This window comes from Salvelinus fontinalis, chromosome 16 (assembly GCF_029448725.1).
Source record: "Salvelinus fontinalis isolate EN_2023a chromosome 16, ASM2944872v1, whole genome shotgun sequence".
NCBI classification, from domain to species: Eukaryota; Metazoa; Chordata; class Actinopteri; order Salmoniformes; family Salmonidae; genus Salvelinus; species Salvelinus fontinalis.
This window is the reverse complement of record NC_074680.1, coordinates 44,763,741-44,787,303: the sequence shown is the minus strand read 5'-3', so window position 1 is coordinate 44,787,303 and position 23,563 is coordinate 44,763,741. Positions and strand designations below refer to the sequence as shown.

The following is a 23,563-nucleotide window of genomic DNA, read 5'->3' as shown; positions in this document are numbered from 1 at the left end:
GTATTTACAATGGTGTTTGTTCTTCACTGATTGCCCTTTTCTTGTGGTAACAGGTCACATCTTGCTGCTGTGATGGCACACTGTGGAATTTCACCCAGTAGATATGGGAGTTTATCAAAATTGGGTTTATTTTTGAATTCTTTGTGGATCTGTGTAATCTGAGGGAAATATGTCTCTCTAATATGGTCATACATTGTGCAGGAGGTTAGGAAGTGCAGCTGTTTCCACCTCATTTTGTGGGCAGTGTGCACATAGTCTGTCTTCTCTTGAGAGCCATGTCTGCCTACGGCGGCCTTTCTCAATAGCAAGGCTATGCTCACTGAATCTGTACATAGTCAAAGCTTTCCTTAAGTGTGGGTCAGTCACAGTGGTCAGGTATTCTGCCACTGTGTACTCTCTGTTTAGTGCCAAATAGCATTCTAGTTGGCTCTGTTTGTTTGTTAATTATTTCCAATGTGTCAAGTAATTATCTTTTTGTTTTCTCATGATTTGGTTGGGTCTAAATATGTTGCTGTCCTGGGGCTCTGTGGGGTGTGTTTGTGTTTGTGAACAGAGCCCCAGGACCAGCTTGCTTAGGGGACTCTTCTCCAGGTTCATTTCTCTGTTGGTGAAGGCTTTGTTATGGAAGGTTTCAAGTATTTTTATCCAGATCCTAATTGGTATGTCTAATTTTATATTCCTTTTGATGGCATAGAAGGCCCTTCTTACCTTGTCTCTCAGCTCGTTCACAGCTTTGTGGAAGTTACCTGTGGCACTGATGTTTAGGCCGAGGTATGTATCGTTTTTTGTGTGCTCTTGGGCAACGGTTTCTAGATGGAATTTGTATTGGTGGTCCTGGCAACTGGACCTTTTTTGGAACATCATTATTTTTGTCTTACTGAGATGTACTGTCAGGTCTCAGGTCTGACAGAATCTGTGCAGAAGATCTAGGTGCTGTAGGCCCTCCTTGGTTGGGGACAGAAGCACCAGATCTGACAGTAGACATTTGACCTCTCTCTCCTCTCCTCTCCTCTCCTATCCTATCCTCTCCTCTCCTCTCCTCTCCTCTCCTCTACGCTCCTCTCCTCTACGCTCCTCTCCTCTCCTCTCCTCTACGCTCCTCTCCTCTCCTCTCCTCTCCTCTTCTACAGAACATGAACCTCACGAAGAGCCAGGGTGTGGTGGATCAGTGGTTTTGCCTGGTCAGTACTCTACTCTGGGCCGAACCGGCAGTGTCAACACAGCCCTGCTACAGCGTTCTCTCGCACAAGGCCCACACACCCAATCACTCACGCCCTCACACACCCAGGAGGCCGGCCTGTTGGAGGAGGAAAGGGTAGAAGAGAGGAGAATGGTGGAAAGAAGAGAGGAGGAAAGGGAGGAGGAGAGGAGAGTGGAGGAGAGGAGATTAGAGGAAAGGGAGGAGGAGAGGAGAATGGACGAGAGGAGAGAGGAGGAAAGGGAGGAGAAGAGGAGAATGGACGAGAGGAGAGAGGAGGAAAGGGAGGAGGAGAGAAGAGAGGAGGAAAGGGAGGAGGAGAGGAGAGTGATGAAACCTTCAGTGCGTCGGATCCGAGCCCAGAGAGGACAGGGTATCTCTTCTCTGATGGCCTCTCTCACCCCGACCCTCACCCCTAACCCCTCCCTCACGCCTTACCTCAGCCTCACGCCCTCCTCTTCCGTGGGCAGTGTCTCCCTGGGGGGTGAAGATGGAGGAGAGGGGTTCTGCAGCCTCCCCCGTCAGAACATCCTGTCCTCCCTGAGCTCTGATTGCAGCTGCCTCAGCACCCCCTACAGGACATTCTGCCATACGACATCCTGCTCTATGGTGAGTACACATTATTATTATGATTCAATTATTGTTATTGTTATTAATATTATCAGTATTTATATTATTGTTATATTATGATTTATATTATTGTTATTGTTATTAATATTATCAGTATTTATATTGTTGTTATATTATGATTTATATTACTGTTATTGTTATTAATATTATCAGTATTTATATTATTGTTATATTATGATTTATATTATTGTTATTGTTATTGATATTATCATTATTTATATTATTGTTATATTATGATTCATATTATTGTTATTATTGATATTATTATTTATTTATATTGTTGTTATTGTTATTATTATTTATATTATTGTTATTAATAATATCATTATGCATATTATTGTTATTATTATGATTTATATTATTGTTATCATTGTTATTATTGTTAATTATATGGTTGTTATTGCTATTATTATTATTAAGATTATTGTTATTATTATTATTGTTTAGAGTATTGTTATTGTTATTATTATTATTTAGACTATTGTTATTATTATTACTATTTAGATTATTGTTATAGTTTATTATTATTATTTATATTATTGTTGTTGTATTTGCATTATTTATATTATTGTTATTAAGGTTCTCATAATTTATATTGTTGTTATTGTTATTATTATGCTTTATATTATTGCTATTATTATTATTATTTAGATTGTTGTTATTGTTATTATTATGATATATATTATTGTTGTTGTTATTATTATTTATATTGTTATTAATATTATTCAATCAATCAATCAATCAATTTTATTTTATATAGCCCTTCGTACATCAGCTAATATCTCGAAGTGCTGTACAGAAACCCAGCCTAAAACCCCAAACAGCTAATAATGCAGGTGTAGAAGCACGGTGGCTAGGAAAAACTCCCTAGAAAGGCCAAAACCTAGGAAGAAACCTAGAGAGGAACCAGGCTATGAGGGGTGGCCAGTCCTCTTCTGGCTGTGCCGGGTGGAGATTATAACAGAACTATGCCAAGATGTTCAAAAATGTTCATAAGTGACAAGCATGGTAGTGATTTATATTATTGTTAGTGTTATTATTATAATTATTATATATATATATTATTATTTTTATATATTATTTAGCTTGTTGTTATTGTTATTATTGTTATTTGGATTAGTGTTATTATTGTTATTTTTATTGGTCAGGCTGTAGGGCCTCCTGCTCTATGGTCAGGCTGTAGGGCCTCCTGCTCTATGGTCAGGCTGTAGGGCCTCCTGCTCTATGGTCAGGCTGTAGGGCCTCCTGCTCTATGGTCAGGATATAGGGCCTCCTGCTCTATGGTCAGGCTGTAGGGCCTCCTGCTCTATAGTCAGGCTGTAGGGCCTCCTGCTCTATGGTCAGGCTGTAGGGCCTCCTGCTCTATGGTCGGGCTGTAGGGCCTCCTGCTCTATGGTCAGGATAAAGGGCCTCCTGCTCTATGGTCAGGATGTAGGGCCTCCTGCTCTATGGTCAGGCTGTAGGGCCTCCTGCTCTATGGTCAGGATATAGGGCCTCCTGCTCTATGGTCAGGATATAGGGCCTCCTGCTCTATGGTCAGGATGTAGGGCCTCCTGCTCTATGGTCAGGATGTAGGGCCTCCTGCTCTATAGTCGGGCTGTAGGGCCTCCTGCTCTATAGTTGGGCTATTCTACTACTACTGCTGGTGGTAGTCATGTTAATGTTCTTCCTGCCTGTCTTGTCTGTCTCTCCAGGATCATGAGTTCCTGAGCCAGTCAGGGGAGGGTCAGAGCACCTTACTCGAGGAGGACTGGAGCTACGAGCCCCTCTTACCCTCCAGCCACTCCTCCCCCCTACATCCTTTCACCTCCATCTCCACCTCTTGTCAGACCGACTGCGTTTCCCTCTGCTCCGAGTCCCACGGCCACGGCTGCGTTTCCCTCTGCTCCGAGTCCCACGGCCACGACTGCATTTCCCTCTGCTCCGAGTCCCACGGCCACGGCTGCGTTTCTGCCGACTACGCTACCGGCAGCAACCGCAGTCCCCACGGTAACCGGGACCACCGCGGTCTCCATGGACACAGCCGTAACCTGTCAGGCAGTATCTCTCTGAGGAAGTCAAAGAGGCCTCCCGCTCCCCCCACGCGCTCTACCTCACTACGGTTTAAACCTAGCCGGGGGAAAAAACTGCGCTACAACTACAACAATGACACTGCTGGACCTGGAGAGGTGGCCATGAAGGGGAGTCTGACCTCCAGCCCTACTCCCCTCTCCCCTCCACTCTCTCCAGGGGTGTTCGAGGACCCATGGGTCCCCCGCTGTAGCAGTGTGGGCAGGGCAGGTGCTGATACAGACAGCCAGATCAACCATGTCCCTCACTTCCACAGCTTCCACCAACAGCCCAACCCTGGTCAGGAACAAAACTACCCTGCTAGCCCTTGCCAGCAGCATCCTCACCCATCTGTCCCCCGCTCAGCCAGTGCTGGAGGGGTGAGCCTGCTTATGGGACTTAAAATGGCTGCCTCTTCTCCTAAGATGTCCGCCACTGCAGGGAGACTCCAGCGGCTGGCATCTTCCACCTCCAGTGGATACTCCAGCGAGTGCAACACCCCAACCCTCTCCTCACCCCTCACACCCTCCTCACCCCAAACACCCTCCTCACCCCTCATCTCCTCCTCCTCCCTCCACCTCACCTCCTCTTCCTCCCTTCCCAGAACAAGTTCTAGCCCAGGGGGAGGAGGGCCAAGACCCCCCATCCCAGAGAGAAAGTCCTCTCTCCTCTCCTCCCCCTTCTCCTCCTTTTCCTCTACCTCCTCCCTCTCTTCCTACACCTCCTCCGACTCCAGATTTCCCCCTCTCCCCTCTCCTCCACCCCTGCCCGGCTCCAACATTCTACCTCCACCCTACCCATCCCTCCCTCAAGGACAATCACTCCCCTCTCCTCTCCCTGATCTGTGCATCTCTCCCCCTCTTCCCTCTCCCCCTCCTCTACCTCAGCCATCCCTCCCCTCTCCCCCTCCTCTACCCCAACCATCCCTCCCCTCTCCTCCTCCTCTACCCCAACCATCCCTCCCCTCTCCTCCTCCTCTACCCCAACCATCCCTCCCCTCTCCTCCTCCTCTACCCCAACCATCCCTCCCCTCTCCTCCTCCTCTACCTCAACCATCCCTCCCCTCTCCCCCTCCTCTACCTCAACCATCCCTCCCCTCTCCTCCTCCTCTACCCCAACCATCCCTCCCCTCTCCTCCTCCTCTACCCCAACCATCCCTCCCCTCTCCTCCTCCTCTACCTCAACCATCCCTCCCCTCTCCCCCTCCTCTACCTCAACCATCCCTCCCCTCTCCTCCTCCTCTACCCCAGCCATCCCTTCCCACTCCCCCTCCTCTACCTTCTCCCCCTTCCCTCCCGCCTCCCTTGCATGCCTGTGCAGTGCGACAGACTCAACGCCACCCCTTCTTTTCACCTATTACACCTGCCAGTCGGGTGACTTCATTGCTAGGGTTCCCTGCTCATCCTTCCTCTGAGCTCACAGAGGATTCAGACCTGTCAATCAACAGCCCTCCTCATCTTCCTCCTCTTCCCGCTCATCCACCACCTCCTCCCTCTTACACCCACACCCCCCTGCCTCCTTCCCCCCTCCTTCCCCTCCCCAGAGCGTGTCCAGGACACACTCCCCAGCCCCTGATAACAACCCAAGCCCTTCAGAGAGTCACTCTGTGCTCTACCAAGAGGCTAAACAACCCTCCATCATCTAATATTGAGCAGAGCCAAGAAAGAAATAACGCTACTCTAACTAGCATTATGCTAACCGACCCTACATCAGCTAATATTGAGCAGGGCCAAGACATCAATGATGCTACTCTAACTAGCATTATGCTAACCGACCCTATATCAGCTAATATTGAGCAGGGCCAAGACATCAATGATGCTACTCTAACTAGCATTATGCTAACCGACCCTACATCAGCTAATATTGAGCAGGGCCAAGACATCAATGATGCTACCCTAACTAGCATTATGCTAACCAACCACACATCAGCTAATGTTGAGTATAGCCAAGCCATCAATGATGCTTCTTTAACTAGCATTATGCTCACCGACCCTATATCAGCTAATATTGAGCAGGGCCAAGACATCAATGATGCTACTCTAACTAGCATTATGCTAACCAACCATACATCAGCTAATATTGAGCAGGGCCAAGACATCAATGATGCTACCCTAACTAGCATTATGCTAACCAATCATACATCAGCTAATGTTGAGTATAGCCAAGCCATCAATGATGCTTCTCTAACTAGCATTATGCTAACCAATGCTAAGTCAACCAGTGATGCCCAGCATATTGCAAAGAGCACAGAAGCTAAGCTAAATGGCATAACGCTAACCAGAGCCCAGGAGCGAGGGGAGGGCATGGATACCAAGCTAACCAGCACTGTGTTAGAGAGTGTAGGAAGGTTTGATGCCGTGCTTACTGAGACGGAAGAGAGAACCCCAAAGAAGGCTGTTGTGCTCTCTAGGCCACTGAGAACAGTGTTTCAAAGATCTAGCCCCGCTGCTGAAAACACACGACAGAACGGAGAACCTACGCCTCGACAGGAGACCACATCCTGCCTCGCCGACGGCCAACCAGAGTACTCAGCGTGGGCATACACACCCACACACTCCTCTGCTACCCCCTCCCCCTCCTCCCCCCACAGACAGAAGCTTCCCGTTGCCCTAAAGAAGCCCAAGATCATGCCCCCGCCCTTGCTGAGAACAAACCAGACAGACACACCACCACCACCACCCCCACCCGTATTGATAGGTACACCTCCAGAGCCCTCCGTCCCAGAGACACCACCCTCACTTGGGATAAACCTGTACCGGCCAGAGATACAGACCCAGCCAGAGACACAGACCCAGACAGAGTCTCAACAACCCATAGAGAGGACGACCAAGCCCCAGACAGAGTCTCAACAACCCATAGAGAGGACAACCAAGCCCCAGACAGAGTCTCAACCAGAGCCAGAGACAGCATACCCCTTCCTGAAGTTCTTCCAGTCACAATACTGTGTACCAGAGCTACCACCAAGCCCCTGTCCTCCAGCACCCCCTGTACCAGAGTTACCACCAAGGCCCTGTCCTCCAGAACCCTGTGTACCAGAGTTACCACCAAGGCCCTGTCCTCCAGAACCCTGTGTAGCAGAGTTACCACCAAGGCCCTGTCCTCCAGAACCCTGTGTACCAGAGTTACCACCAAGGCCCTGTCCTCCAGAACCCTGTGTAGCAGAGTTACCACCAAGGCCCTGTCCTCCAGAACCCTGTGTACCAGAGTTACCACCAAGCCCCTGTCCTCCAGAACCCTGTGTATCAGAGCCACAGCAGGAGTCCTGTCCACTGGAGATGAAGACAGAGACAGAGAGAGAGGACGAGACAGAGAGAGAGGACGAGACAGAGAGTGAGACAGACACAGAGAAAGAGGTAGACACAGAGGCAGAGAGAGAGACAGAGAGAGAGGCAGACACTGAGAGAGAAGCAGCTCCCAGACAGCCACAGAGAGTACCGGTGCCATACACAGAGCTGGGGAGATCAGAACCAGAGGAAATTTGGGTGATGCAGGAGGAAGAAGAGAAGGAGGAGAGAGAAAATTGGCAGAAGCTGGAGAGAAGAGAGGAGGAGGGTGAAGAGGAAGACAGACAGAGGGGAGCGATTGAGGAGGACAGCAATGATTTTGAAAGCTTTTCTCTGGAAGAGAGGAGAGACTCTCTGAGCAGTCCTCTGTCTACTGACAGCCTGAAAGGGGCGCTACTCCTGCCAGATCTGTTCATCCAAGAGGACGAGGGGGAACTGGGGGAAGAAAGGATGGAGTGGGAGGAGAGGAAGGAGTGGGGGAAGAGGGAGGAGAGGTGCAGCCTGGACACAGATGGGGCCAGCAGCTCCACAGGGTCCCTGACCTCCAGAGAAGACAATGGTGAGTTATGGAACTCTCTCTCTCTCTCTCTCTCTCTCTCTGTCTCTCTCTCTCTCTCTATGTCTGTCTCTCTCTCACTGTCTATCTCTCTCTTTCTCTGTCTCTCTCTGTCTCTCTCTGTCTCTCTCTCTCTCTCTCTCTCTCTCTCGCTGTCTCTGGTCTCTGTCTCTGTCTCTCTCTCTGTCTCTCTGTTTCTCTCTCACTGTCTCTCCTTCTCTCTCTTTCTCCCCTCTCTCCTACATAGATCTCTTACTGGGTTGTAAGACTACTACCTTCCTTTGGGTTGGAGATGACCATTAATCTCTCAACCCCCTCCAGCTCTCTCTCTCCCTGACCCTCTCCCCCTTCTACCCTGACAGCCTTGACTGAAGGACACTGCTGCAGGAAATACATAGACTTCTCTCCATCCTATCAGCTTGGAGTATGGTTTGGAGTTGTCACTGTCTCGACCAGTGGCTGCTTCAGTCTCTCCAGCCTATCAGCTCGGAGTATGGATGGTTTGGAGTATTGGTTTCTGCACAGGTCTCTACAATCTCTCTCTCTCTCTCTCTCTCTCTCTCTCTCTCTCTCTCTCTCTCTGTCTGTCGCGTTCTCCCTCTCTCTCAGGTGAGGTGTTTGATATTTCTTCAGTGGAGAAGATGGTGACACCACCACGGACTACTGAAGACCTGTTTGCTGCCATACACAGGTATGTCGTGATAACACATGATGACACATGATGACACATGATGACACATGATGACACTCCTGTATGTTCTTCAGACACTCTGATACACGTCTCATAGATCCACATATCTGAACCCCGGAGATCCATTTTTGTATATTCTTTGTTTATATAAAAAAAAAAATCTTAGATGTTTTTTTTATTTTTATTATATATATATATATATATATATATATATACAGAGCATTTGGAAAGTATTCAGCCTTCCTTTTGTTACATTACAGACTTATTCTAAAATGGATTTTTAAAATTATCCTCATCAATCTACACATAATAACCCATAATGAAAACATGTTTTTAAATGTATAAAAGAAAAAAAAACAGAAATACCTTATTTATATAAGTATTCAGATCCTTTGCTATGAGACTCGAAATTGAGCTCAGGTGCATCCTGTTTCCATTGATCATCCTTGAGATGTTTCTACAACTTGATTGGAGTCCAACTGTGGTAAATTCAATTGATTGGACATGATTAGGAAAGGCACACACCTGTCTATATAAGGTCCCACAGTTGACAGTTCACGTCAGAGCAAAAACCAAGCCATGAGGTCAAAGTAATTGTCTGTAGAGCTCAGAGACAGAATTGTGTCGAGGCACAGATCTGAGGAAAGGTACCAACAAATTTCTGCATCATTGAAGATCCCCAAGAGTGGCCTCGATCATTCTGGAAGAATGAAGAAGTTTAGAACCACCAAGACTCTTCCTAAAGCTGGCTGCCCGGCCAAACTGAGCAATCAGGGGAGAAGGGCCTTGGTCAGGGAAGTGATCAAGAACCCGATGGTCACTCTGACAGAGCCCCAGAGTTCCTCTGTGGAGATGAGAGAACCTTCCAGAAGGACAACCATCTCTGCAGCACTCCACCAACCAGGCCTTTATGGTAGAGTGGCCAGACGGAAGCCACTCCTCAGTAAATGGCACATGACAGCACACTTGGAGTTTGCCAAAAGGTAACTAAAGGACTCTCAGCTGATGAGAAACAATATTCTCTGGTCTGATGAAGCCAAGATTGAACTATTTGGCCTGAATGCCAAACATGGCACCATCCCTACAGTGAATCATGGAGGTGGCAGCATCATGTTGTGGGGATGTTTTTCAGCGGCAGGGACTGGGAGACTAGTCAGGATCGAAGGAAAGATGAACAGAGCAAAGTACAGAGATCCCTGGTGAAAACCTGCTCCAGAGCACTCAAGACCTCAGACTGGGGGTAAAGGTTCACCTTCCAACAGGACAACGACCCTAAGAACACAGCCAAGACAACGCAGGAGTGGCTTTGAGACAAGTCTCAATGTCCTTGAGAGGCCCAGCCAGGCCCTGGACTTGAACCGGATCGAACATCTCTGGAGACCTGAAAATAGCTGAACAGCGAAGCTCCCCATCCAACCTGACAGAGCTTGAGAGGATCTACAGAGAATAATGGGAGAAACTCCCCAAATACAGATGTGCCAAGCTGGTAGCGTCATACCCAAGAAGACTCGAGGCTGAAATCGCTGCCAAAGGTGCTTTAACAAAGTAATCAGCAAAGGGTCTGAATACTTACGTGATATTTCAGTTTGACATGTTTAATACATTTGTAAACATCTCTAAAAACTTTGTCATTATGGGGTACTGTGTGTAGATTGATGAGATTTATTTTTGTAGCTGTAACGTAACAAAATGTGGTAAAAGTCAAGGGGTCTTAATACTTTCCGAATGCACTGTATATATATATATATATATATACTTTACATTTTTTGGGGTTCTAATGCAGCATTAACACACCTTGCCCTGCATCTGCATCTCTCTGTAGCAGTGCATTCTGGGAAGGCACACGCGTTTGACCACCCAGGTGTGTGGGCGTGGTGTTGAAAGCAGGTAACACTGATCGGTTGGAGGGTGTAGTTAGGGGTGGATCATCCCATAGTCCAGCCTAGTCCTTTAGTGAATGGTGTGTATAGCTAGTCCCTCTGTAGTGAAACATGATGTTATAACTAGTCCCTCTGTGGTGAAACATGATGTTATAACTAGTCCCTCTATAGTGAAACATGATGTTATAACTAGTCCCTCTGTAGTGAAACATGATGTTATAACTAGTCCCTCTGTAGTGAAACATGATGTTATAACTAGTCCCTCTGTGGTGAAACATGATGTTATAACTAGTCCCTCTGTAGTGAAACATGATGTTATAACTAGTCCCTCTGTAGTGAAACATGATGTTATAACTAGTCCCTCTATAGTGAAACATGATGTTATAACTAGTCCCTCTGTAGTGAAACATGATGTTATAACTAGTCCCTCTGTAGTGAAACATGATGTTATAACTAGTCCCTCTATAGTGAAACATGATGTTATAACTAGTCCCTCTGTAGTGAAACATGATGTTATAACTAGTCCCTCTGTAATGAAACATGATGTTATTACTAGTCCCTCTGTAGTGAAACATGATGTTATAACTAGTCCCTCTGTAGTGAAACATGATGTTATAACTAGTCCTTCTGTAGTGAAACATGATGTTATAACTAGTCCCTCTGTGGCGAAATATGATGTTATAACTAATCCCTCTGTAGTGAAACATGATGTTATAACTAGTCCGTCTGTAATGAAACATGATGATATAACTAGTCCCTCTGTAATGAAACATGATGATATAACTAGTCCCTCTGTAGTGAAACATGATGTTATAACTAGTCCCTCTGTGGTGAAACATGATGTTATAACTAGTCCCTTTGTAGTGAAACATGATGTTATAACTAGTCCCTCTGTGGTGAAACATGATGTTATAACTAGTCCCTCTGTAATGAAACATGATGTTATAATTAGTCCCTCTGTGGTGAAACATGATGCTATAACTAGTCCCTCTGTAGTGAAACATGATGTTATAACTAGTCCCTCTAAATTGAAACATGATGTTATAACTAGTCCATCTGTAATGAAACATGATGTTATAACTAGTCCCTCTGTGGTGAAACATGATGTTATAACTAGTCCCTCTGTAGTGAAACATGATGTTATAACTAGTCCCTCTATTGTGAAACATGATGTTATAACTAGTCTCTCTGTAGTGAAACATGATGTTATAACTAGTCCCTCTATAGTGAAACATGATGTTATAACTAGTCCCTCTATAGTGAAACATGATGTTATAACTAGTCCCTCTGTGGTGAAACATGATGTTATAACTAGTCCCTCTATAGTGAAACATGATGTTATAACTAGTCCCTCTATAGTGAAACATGATGTTATAACTAGTCCCTCTGTGGTGAAACATGATGTTATAACTAGTCCCTCTGTAGTGAAACATTATGTTATAACTAGTCCCTCTGTAGTGAAACATGATGTTATAACTAGTCCCTCTATAGTGAAACATGATGTTATAACTAGTCCCTCTGTGGTGAAACATGATGTTATAACTAGTCCCTCTGTAGTGAAACATGATGTTATAACTAGTCCCTCTGTAGTGAAACATGATGTTATAACTAGTCCCTCTATAGTGAAACATGATGTTATAACTAGTCCCTCTGTAGTGAAACATGATGTTATAACTAGTCCCTCTGTAGTGAAACATGATGTTATAACTAGTCCCTCTATAGTGAAACATGATGTTATAACTAGTCCCTCTGTAGTGAAACATGATGTTATAACTAGTCCCTCTGTAATGAAACATGATGTTATTACTAGTCCCTCTGTAGTGAAACATGATGTTATAACTAGTCCCTCTGTAGTGAAACATGATGTTATAACTAGTCCCTCTGTAGTGAAACATGATGTTATAACTAGTCCCTCTGTGGCGAAATATGATGTTATAACTAATCCCTCTGTAGTGAAACATGATGTTATAACTAGTCCGTCTGTAATGAAACATGATGATATAACTAGTCCCTCTGTAATAAAACATGATGTTATAACTAGTCTCTCTATAGTGAAACATGATGTTATAACTAGTCCCTCTATAGTGAAACATGATGTTATAACTAGTCCCTCTGTGGTGAAACATGATGTTATAACTAGTCCCTCTATAGTGAAACATGATGTTATAACTAGTCCCTCTATAGTGAAACATGATGTTATAACTAGTCCCTCTGTGGTGAAACATGATGTTATAACTAGTCCCTCTGTAGTGAAACATTATGTTATAACTAGTCCCTCTGTAGTGAAACATGATGTTATAACTAGTCCCTCTATAGTGAAACATGATGTTATAACTAGTCCCTCTGTGGTGAAACATGATGTTATAACTAGTCCCTCTGTAGTGAAACATGATGTTATAACTAGTCTCTCTGTAGTGAAACATGATGTTATAACTAGTCCCTCTATAGTGAAACATGATGTTATAACTAGTCCCTCTGTAGTGAAACATGATGTTATAACTAGTCCCTCTGTAGTGAAACATGATGTTATAACTAGTCCCTCTGTAATGAAACATGATGTTATAACTAATCCCTCTGTGGTGAAACATGATGTTATAACTAGTCCCTCTATAGTGAAACATGATGTTATAACTAGTCCCTCTGTAATGAAACATGATGATATAACTAGTCCCTCTGTAATGAAACATGATGTTATAACTAGTCCGTCTGTAATGAAACATGATGATATAACTAGTCCCTCTGTAATGAAACATGATGTTATAACTAGTCCAGCTGTAGTGAAACATGATGTTATAACTAGTCCCTCTGTAATGAAACATGATGTTATAACTAGTCCCTCTAAATTGAAACATGATGTTATAACTAGTCCCTCTGTAGTGAAACATGATGTTATAACTAGTCCCTCTGTGGTGAAACATGATGTTATAACTAGTCCCTCTATAGTGAAACATGATGTTATAACTAGTCCCTCTGTGGTGAAAGATGATGTTATAACTAGTCCCTCTGTAGTGAAACATGATGTTATAACTAGTCCCTCTATTGTGAAACATGATGTTATAACTAGTCTCTCTGTAGTGAAACATGATGTTATAACTAGTCCCTCTATAGTGAAACATGATGTTATAACTAGTCCCTCTATAGTGAAACATGATGTTATAACTAGTCCCTCTGTGGTGAAACATGATGTTATAACTAGTCCCTCTATAGTGAAACATGATGTTATAACTAGTCCCTCTATAGTGAAACATGATGTTATAACTAGTCCCTCTGTGGTGAAACATGATGTTATAACTAGTCCCTCTGTAGTGAAACATTATTTTATAACTAGTCCCTCTGTAGTGAAACATGATGTTATAACTAGTCCCTCTATAGTGAAACATGATGTTATAACTAGTCCCTCTGTGGTGAAACATGATGTTATAACTAGTCCCTCTGTAGTGAAACATGATGTTATAACTAGTCTCTCTGTAGTGAAACATGATGTTATAACTAGTCCCTCTATAGTGAAACATGATGTTATAACTAGTCCCTCTGTAGTGAAACATGATGTTATAACTAGTCCCTCTGTAGTGAAACATGATGTTATAACTAGTCCCTCTGTAATGAAACATGATGTTATAACTAGTCCCTCTGTAATGAAACATGATGATATAACTAGTCCCTCTGTGGTGAAACATGATGTTATAACTAGTCCCTCTATAGTGAAACATGATGTTATAACTAGTCCCTCTGTAATGAAACATGATGATATAACTAGTCCCTCTGTAATGAAACATGATGTTATAACTAATCCCTCTGTGGTGAAACATGATGTTATAACTAGTCCCTCTATAGTGAAACATGATGTTATAACTAGTCCCTCTGTAATGAAACATGATGATATAACTAGTCCCTCTGTAATGAAACATGATGTTATAACTAGTCCGTCTGTAATGAAACATGATGATATAACTAGTCCCTCTGTAATGAAACATGATGTTATAACTAGTCCAGCTGTAGTGAAACATGATGTTATAACTAGTCCCTCTGTGGTGAAACATGATGTTATAACTAGTCCCTCTAAATTGAAACATGATGTTATAACTAGTCCCTCTGTAGTGAAACATGATGTTATAACTAGTCCCTCTGTAGTGAAACATGATGTTATAACTAGTCCCTCTGTAGTGAAACATGATGTTATAACTAGTCCCTCTGTAGTGAAACATGATGTTATAACTAGTCCCTCTGTAGTGAAACATGATGTTATAACTAGTCCCTCTGTAATGAAACATGATGTTATAACTAATCCCTCTGTGGTGAAACATGATGTTATAACTAGTCCCTCTATAGTGAAACATGATGTTATAACTAGTCCCTCTGTAATGAAACATGATGATATAACTAGTCCCTCTGTAATGAAACATGATGTTATAACTAGTCCGTCTGTAATGAAACATGATGATATAACTAGTCCCTCTGTAATGAAACATGATGTTATAACTAGTCCAGCTGTAGTGAAACATGATGTTATAACTAGTCCCTCTGTAATGAAACATGATGTTATAACTAGTCCCTCTAAATTGAAACATGATGTTATAACTAGTCCCTCTGTAGTGAAACATGATGTTATAACTAGTCCCTCTGTAATGAAACATGATGTTATAACTAGTTCCTCGATAATGAAACATGATGTTATAACTAGTCCCTCTGTAATAAAACATGATATTATAACTAGTCCCTCTGTAGTGAAACATGATGTTATAACTAGTCCCTCTGTAGTGAAACACGATGTTATAACTAGTCCCTCTGTGGTGAAACATGATGTTATAACTAATCCCTCTGTGGTGAAACATGATGTTATAACTAGTCCCTCTGTAGTGAAACATGATGTTATAACTAGTCCAGCTGTAGTGAAACATGATTTTATAACTAGTCCCTCTGTAATGAAACATGATGTTATAACTAGTCCCTCTATGGTGAAACATGCTGTTATAACTAGTCCCTCTGTAGTGAAACATGCTGGGAGGCTTTGGCGGCAAATATTTCTTATTGAGCTCATCGTTAACGCAGATGTAGGTTTTGTAGTTAGTTATGTGCTTATCAACAAAACAGGAAGGCTTTCATCATCCACTTCTATGAATCAAGATCATTGTACTAACAGGTATAGAACGTTGTAATGTATTAATAGGTATAGAACGTTCTAGTGTACTAATAGGTATAGAACGTTCTAGTGTACTAATAGGTATAGAGCGTTCTAGTGTACTAATAGGTATAGAACGTTCTAGTGTATTAATAGGTATAGAACGTTCTAGTGTATTAATAGGTATAGAACGTTCTAGTGTACTAATAGGTATAGAACCTTCTAGTGTATTAATAGGTATAGAACGTTCTAGTGTACTAATAGGTATAGAACGTTCTAGTGTATTATTAGGTATAGAACGTTCTAGTGTATTAATAGGTATATAACGTTCTAGTGTACTAATAGGTAAAGAACGTTCTAGTGTACTAATAGCTAAAGAACGTTCTAGTGTACTAATAGGTATAGAACGTTCTAGTGTACTAATAGGTATAGAACGTTCTAGTGTATTAATAGGTATAGAACCTTCTAGTGTACTAATAGGTATAGAACGTTCTAGTGTATTATTAGGTATAGAACGTTCTAGTGTATTAATAGGTATATAACGTTCTAGTGTACTAATAGGTAAAGAACGTTCTAGTGTATTATTAGGTATAGAACGTTCTAGTGTATTAATAGGTATAGAACGTTCTAGTGTACTAATAGGTATAGAACATTCTAGTGTATTATTAGGTATAGAACGTTCTAGTGTATTAATAGGTATAGAACGTTATAGTGTACTAATAGGTATAGAACGTTCTAGTGTATTATTAGGTATAGAACGTTCTAGTGTACTAATAGGTATAGAACGTTCTAGTGTACTAATAGGTATAGAACGTTCTAGTGTACTAATAGGTATAGAACGTTCTAGTGTAATAATAGGTATAGAACGTTCTAGTGTACTAATAGGTATAGAACGTTATAGTGTGCTAATAGGTATAGAACGTTCTAGTGTACTAACAGGTATAGTACGTTCTAGTGTACTAATAGGTATAGCACGTTCTAGTGTACTAATAGGTATAGAACGTTCTAGTGTATTAATAGGTATAGAACGTTCTAGTGTATTAATAGGTATAGAACGTTCTAGTGTACTACATGCATGACGTGTCAAATGCATCCTGTCATTAGCATGGTTTGATGGTTCAGTGGTTTGATGGTTCACTGGTTTGATGGTTCACTGGTTCGATGGTTCACTGGTTTGATGGTTCACTGGTTTGATGGTTCACTGGTTTGATGGTTCACTGGTTTGGTGGTTCAGTGGTTTGGTGGTTCACTGGTTTGGTGGTTCAGTGGTTTGATGGTTCACTGGTTTGGTGGATCAGTGGTTTGGTGGCTCACTGGTTTGGTGGTTCAGTGGTTTGGTGGCTCACTGGTTTGGTGGTTCACTGGTTTGATGGTTCACTGGTTTGATGGTTCACTGGTTTGGTGGTTCACTGGTTTGGTGGTTCACTGGTTTGGTGGCTCACTGGTCTGATGGTTCACTGGTTTGATGGTTCACTGGTTTGGTGGTTCACTGGTTTGGTGGCTCACTGGTTTTGTGGCTCACTGGTTTGGTGGTTCACTGGTTTGGTGGTTCACTGGTTTGGTGGTTCACTGGTTTGGAGGTTCACTGGTTTGGTGGTTCACTGGTTTGGTGGCTCACTGGTTTGGTGGTTCACTGGTTTGGTGGCTCACTGGTTTGGTGGCTCACTGGTTTGGTGGCTCACTGGTTTGGTGGTTCATTGGATTGGTGGTTCACTGGTTTGGTGGTTCACTGGTTTGGTGGTTCACTGGTTTGGAGGTTCACTGGTTCGGTACTTCACTGATTCGTTGGTAGTAGGACTATAATCAGTCATTTAATGTTAACTTCTCTCCCATCCTCCCTCTCTCTCTCTCTCTCTCTCTCTCTCTCTCTCTCTCTCTCTCTCTCTCTCTCTCTCTCTCTCTCTCTCTCTCTCTCTCTCTCTCTCTCTCTCTCTCTCTCTCTCTCTCTCTCTCTCTCTCTCTCTCTCTCTCTCTCCCCCCCTCTTTCAGGTCTAAGAGGAAAGTTCTTGGGCGCAGGAACTCTGAGGAAGACCGATGCCGTGTCTTTCCCCTCTCCTCCTCCTCTTCTTTCTCCTCCTCTCCTCCAGTGACCCCTCCAGGCCCTAGCCCCGCCCATCTGCAACCTCTTGAGGTGTTAGGATCCAGTAAGGTGATAGGTCATAGGTTAGGGGTCAGCAGCAGCAGTGACAGCTTCAAGGCTCTGCTCTTGAGGAAGGGAAGTCGCAGCGACCCTGCAACGCGCATGTCTGCAGCCGAGAGACTCCGCAGTACTGCCCCCAAACACATGATGGCGACAACACATAGCCAGAGCTCACAGAGCCAGAGCTCACAGAGCCTGCGCTCACAGAGCCAGCGCTCACAGAGCCAGCGATCACAGAGTCAGCAATCACAGAGCTCACAGAGCCTGCGCTCACATTGCTCACACAGCCTGCGCTCACAGAGCCTGTGCTCACAGAACTCACAGAGCTCACAGAGCCAGAGCTCACAGAGCCAGCGCTCACAGAGCTCACAGAGTCAGAGCTCACGGAGCTCACCAAGCCAGAGCTCACAGAGTCATCCCTTGTCAGACATACACTTGCAGCTTGGAGTGGAGTCACACACTCACACCCCTCAGCCCTTTGCACAAACACACCAGCTAATGACGCTACACCTACCCCAGCCCCAGTACACACACAGACACATGAGGAGGGCAGAGTGGGCACTCACTGAGGGCACGCTCCCTCTCTCCTCCCTGTCCTCCCCCACATACCCCTCCTCCCCCTCTCTTTGGGGGTGGCGACCCCCCCGCTCCCCCACTCCTCCTTGCTCAGCCAGCCGGCGTTTCGCTGCCCGCAGCCGACTACACAGCAGCCCCATGACTGCCATCTCGGAGCGGGAAGGGGAGGGCGAATCAATGGAGGGCGATGGGTTGGCCGTGACCATCGGACTGGGCCGCGATTCCTGCAAGACTTTTGGATTGGTCGAGCTCACTGACGGACGTGCCGAGGCCACCAACGGCAGCCTTGATTGGCAGCAGAGCAGGTCTATGGAGACACACAACGTCTTGTGGGTTGGCTAGAGCACCAGACTGGTGAGTCGCTGTCCTACTCATATACCCAGGACAGAAGCTTCAGTCCAGGATCTAGGAGACTTTATGTATCCTGCACCTGGGGAAATTGTTGGAAGTCGAACACTGTCTCAAAAAAAACCTACCATCCACCAGACTGGCTATTGTACGGGACAGTGGAGGCTGGTGAGCGCAGCAATAGGAGGATGGGCTCATTGTAACGGCTGGAATGGAATTAGTGGAGCGGAGTCAAACGTGTGTTTTCCATGTGGTTCATGTCTTTGATACCATTCCATTTATTTCATTCCAGCCATTACAATGAGTCCGTCCTCCTATATCACCTTCCACCAGCCTCCGCTGGTACAAGATGATTGTCTCTGTTAATAGATTATTGGATAACATGAATGTTGTTTTTGTCTCTGTTGTTTCAGTGTTGTATCTAGTTTTAGTATGCAGCAGTAGCCATTTTTGAGATTAAGAAAGCAACATTGTATTATATTATTAAAATATATAAAAAAAATAAAAAATGTATTTTGAGGTTCCAGTTACCAAAGACAAACTGTCACTCCCAGTGAAGCAACTGCTGCAGTGGGCATGTCTGAGAATGTCTCTTTTGATTGTGATTGGCTTATTGTTTGGAATCATGATTGTGATTGGAAGGAATGTAATCTGCTTAAGTTATCCTATAGTTATATTATTTGATACTTAAATGCTCTTTCAAACAAATCAGATCAAATGTTATTGGTCACGTACACATATTTATCAGATGTTATTGAGGGTGTAGCGAAATGCTCGTGTTCCTACTGTAGCTCCGACAGTGCAGTAATATCTAACAATTTACAACAAAACACACAAATCTAAAAGTAAAATAATGAAATTAAGAAATGTATAAATATTTCATGAATTAAATCATCTTATTTAGTTTTCTGACATTAGACATAATTTGATTGAGTGTTTTTTTAAATTAAATGTACTACGTGTTTTACTTCCCTCATCTCACTATAAAGTATCTTCTGTCTCATTTATTTTTACTTGTACCTTTAATACCTGGACTTTGTACATTTTTATAACAGTTTGATTTTGTGTCCTACGAGTTTTCTAGTGATTTCATTTGAGAACTGTGAAGACAATGGGAGTCCCATTGTATATAGGTTATCTGGATTAGCCCTGGTGCTAGATATGGGTTTAGGGCCTTAGAGGTTAGAGATAAAGTGTGTACAGATTGTGTTTAGAGGGCAGATGTGACATATCTATAGGGATAAAGTCAGGTGAACGATAGACAGAGATTAGAGGTGGAGTGGTTATGGGGGAAGGATAGATAGAAGAACAAGTAAAATATGGAGAAAGAGAGAGGGGGTAGAGTGTGAGGTGATAAAGAGTAGGAGAGAGGAGAGAGGGGTAGAGTGTGAGGTGATAAAGAGTAGGAGAGAGGAGAGAGGGGTAGAGTGTGAGGTGATAAAGAGTAGGAGAGAGGAGAGAGGGGTAGAGTGTGAGGTGATAAAGAGTAGGAGAGAGGAGAGAGGGGTAGAGTGTGAGGTGATAAAGAGTAGGAGAGAGGAGAGAGGGGTAGAGTGTGAGGTGATAAAGAGTAGGAGAGAGGAGAGAGGGGTAGAGTGTGAGGTGATAGAGAGTAGGAGAGAGGAGAGAGGGGGTAGAGTGTGAGGTGATAAAGAGTAGGAGAGAGGAGAGAGGGGTAGAGTGTGAGGTGATAAAGAGTAGGAGAGAGGAGAGAGGGGTAGAGTGTGAGGTGATAAAGAGTAGGAGAGAGGAGAGAGGGGTAGAGTGTGAGGTGATAAAGAGTAGGAGAGAGGAGAGAGGGGTAGAGTGTGAGGTGATAAAGAGTAGGAGAGAGGAGAGAGGGGTAGAGTGTGAGGTGATAAAGAGTAGGAGAGAGGAGAGAGGGGTAGAGTGTGAGGTGATAAAGAGTAGGAGAGAGGAGAGGAGAGAGGGGTAGAGTGTGAGGTGATAAAGAGTAGGAGAGAGGAGAGAGATGGATGTACAGACTGAGGAGAAGGATGAATGATGAGTTGAATAAAGTATATTATAACAGAGATCTGTCTACTGCTCTCTGATTTACACACACACACACGCACGCACACACACACACACACACACACACACACACACACACACACACACACACACACACACACACACACACACACACACACACACACACACACACACACACACACACACGGTCGCCTTGCGGGTTAAGAGTGTGTGTGTGTGTAAAGGTTGCTGGTTCGAATCCTCGAGCTGGCAAGGTTAAAAATCGTTCGATGTGCCCTTGAGCAAGGCACTTAGCCCTAATTTCTCCTGTAAGTCGCTCTGGATAAGAGCGTCTGCTTAATGGCTAAAAATGTAAAAATGTACTGCTGTCTGATTTACACACACGTCAGTATTGTTGACATCTGTTGTTGTGGCGACAGACTGAACAGGAACTGTAGAGGTCAGGGGTCAGAGATATGATATACAGTATATATGTATAATAGTCTTCATCATTGATTCCTTATTGTCACACACGTATCTAATCATCACTAATCGTCACCAACTGATAAATCACTGCATGTGTCACCGTGGTGATTTCCATTGTTACTCACATTGAAAGCTCCTAATTAATTTGCTAACTGATTGGTTGGTTGCTAATTGGTTTGCTAACTGATTGGTTGGTTGCTAATTGATTGGATTTGTGAATGGCATCTCCTGTCCATATGTTGATTTGCATTGTTACTCACAGACTTAATCGTCACTAACTGGTGGCTAATTGCAGTCTTTGTGAATGACGTCTGTCAATTCCCAGGGGTGCCAACACACAATGCCTGCCAAAACTCACTAATCCTAATAGGATCTCTGAATGTGAGGCCTTAAACAATTAATTAATATAAACTGTCTTAATATACCCAGTGTAAAGACTGTTCTACTCTGCAGAGGACAAACAGGACTGTGTGTGTGTGTGTGTGTGTGTGTGTGTGTGTGTGTGTGTGTGTGTGTGTGTGTGTGTGTGTGTGTGTGTGTGTGTGTGATTTTATCCTGATGTCAGCAACTGCAGTGAGTGTGAGAGAGAGAGAGAGAGAGAGAGAGAGAGAGAGAGAGAGAGAGAGAGAGAGAGAGAGAGAGAGAGAGAAAAACAGATGTTGTCATGAGCTGTCCAGTCGTTACCACGTACAGAATTTTTAACAGGGTCGTTAGCAATTGAGTTTTCAGAGTATTTTTTTGCGCCTTTAATAGCTCAAATTCTAGAATTCGGATTAAAACGAGACTATAGCATCCATACAGTGAGCATTAGACTTAAAATATGTCGGCTTGACTAAGTTTGTAGGTTCAACCGATTTTATTAAATGTATAAATTAATTGCTCTCACATGCTCATTTCTGTCCATTAAGAAGCAATGATGTGCTAAGTTTTTGTAGCATTTCTGACAATGCTAACATATTTTCAGACGAATCTCAGAGTTTGAGCTGTGCAACAGCAGCAGGCTAGCAGCTGTAGCTAGCTAGCTAACACCAGTTAGTTGAGAAGCAAGATACAATGAAAGGAAGCTAGCTAGCTCTTTATATTTAGCAATGGAAGGTTTTTCATATGGCGGAAGTCATCCGTGTAAACAAAATCAGAGTACAAACAAATAAGCTAGCGAACATCCTTGGCTGCTATTATAGCTAGCTACTAGCCAACGTTACCGTAACATAGCTATATAAATTGTGCACCACAACTCAATGTTGACAATATATTGTTCCTAGCTAAGTTACATTTTTGCATAAAGCATAGCTAGCTAGCTAAGCAAAGTTCATAGTGAACCTCAAACTTTGGGAATGTTGGGAAACGCAGCTAACTTATAATACATGCAATGCCTCATCGCTTGTCATTTTGGAGCGCCTAAGGCACTGCATCTCAGTGCTAGAGAAGTCAATATGGACACCCTGGTTCCATTCCAGGCTGAATCACAACTGGCCGAGATTGGGAGTCACACAATTGGCCCAGCGTTGTTAGGCTTTGGCTGGTGTAGGCCGTCATTGTAAATAACAATTTGTTCTTAAATGACTTGCCTAGTTAAATACAAATCTAACGTTACTCTGGCATGATACAGTCAAACTGGCTGTCAGTTTCAGCACCAACAGCTGCTACCTAGCCTAGATTTCCTCAACCAAGACCAGCCTCTGACAACACAAACTGTAATTTATAAAACAAAGTGTCTTGCTAAGAAACTGTTAGCTATGCTTAATCTAAACCCAGCCAATGTAGATGCAAGTCGCTCATCGGCTGTGCATTGCAGAGAGTGTACGCTGCTCTCAGCTTTCTCCATTCAACTCTTACCTTAACATTATACACTGACCACAGATCAGCTCCTAGAGAGAAATTATCACCTATGGCTGCGAATGTTGAGGAGGCTTATTCTAATGCTAAAGCTATTCACTAAATCAAATATTTGGCACATCATTGCGCATATGTTGTTAGGTCTACACATCATGACATGTAGGCAATAATTACAGAGAGTAGCTTACAATTAGCATTGAAAAATAAAGCACAAATATATCTTGACAAGTTTTCAACCCCCTGAGTCAATACATGTTAGAATCACATTTTTTTACATTTCACATTTTAGTCATTTAGCAGACGCTCTTATCCAGAGCGACTTACAGTAGAGTGCATACATTTTATTACATTTTTTACATACTGAGACAAGGATATCCCTACCGGCCAATCCCTCCATAACCCCTAACCTGGACGACGCTATGCCAATTGTGCGTCGCCCCACGGACCTCCCGGTTGCGGCCGGCTGCGACAGAGCCTGGGCGTGAACCCAGAGACTCTGGTGGCGCAGCTAGCACTGCGATGCAGTGCCCTAGACCACTGCCCCACCCGGGAGGCACAATCACCTTTGGCAGTGATGTGTCGTTCTGGGTACGTCACATTCTGACCTGTATTTTCCTTTGTTTTGTCTTTAGTTAGTTTGGTCAGGGCGTGAGTTGGGGTGGGCAGTCTATGTTATGTGTTTCTATGTTTAGGTTTGTCAATTGGCCTGTGTTACGTTCCCCAGTTTCTGTGTTCTGTTTTGTATTTGAGTGTGTGTTTCAGGAGATGGCTTCCTGAAGTACTCCCCAACCAGCTT

The 23,563-nt window shown here is 43.7% G+C and overlaps 1 protein-coding gene across 1 annotated transcript in view; it reads left to right on the top strand.

The window, feature by feature from the left end:
• LOC129813233 (uncharacterized) overlaps positions 1-20,504 on the top strand; it is a gene marked incomplete in the record, with an annotated part of 30,854 nt that extends 10,350 nt beyond the window's left edge. The window contains 4 exon segments of the mRNA XM_055865523.1: positions 1,131-1,807; positions 3,523-7,720; positions 8,327-8,408; positions 17,397-20,504. Coding sequence (XP_055721498.1) covers positions 1,131-1,807; positions 3,523-7,720; positions 8,327-8,408; positions 17,397-18,465 — 6,026 coding nt within the window.
• Positions 20,505-23,563: the final 3,059 nt, after the last annotated feature.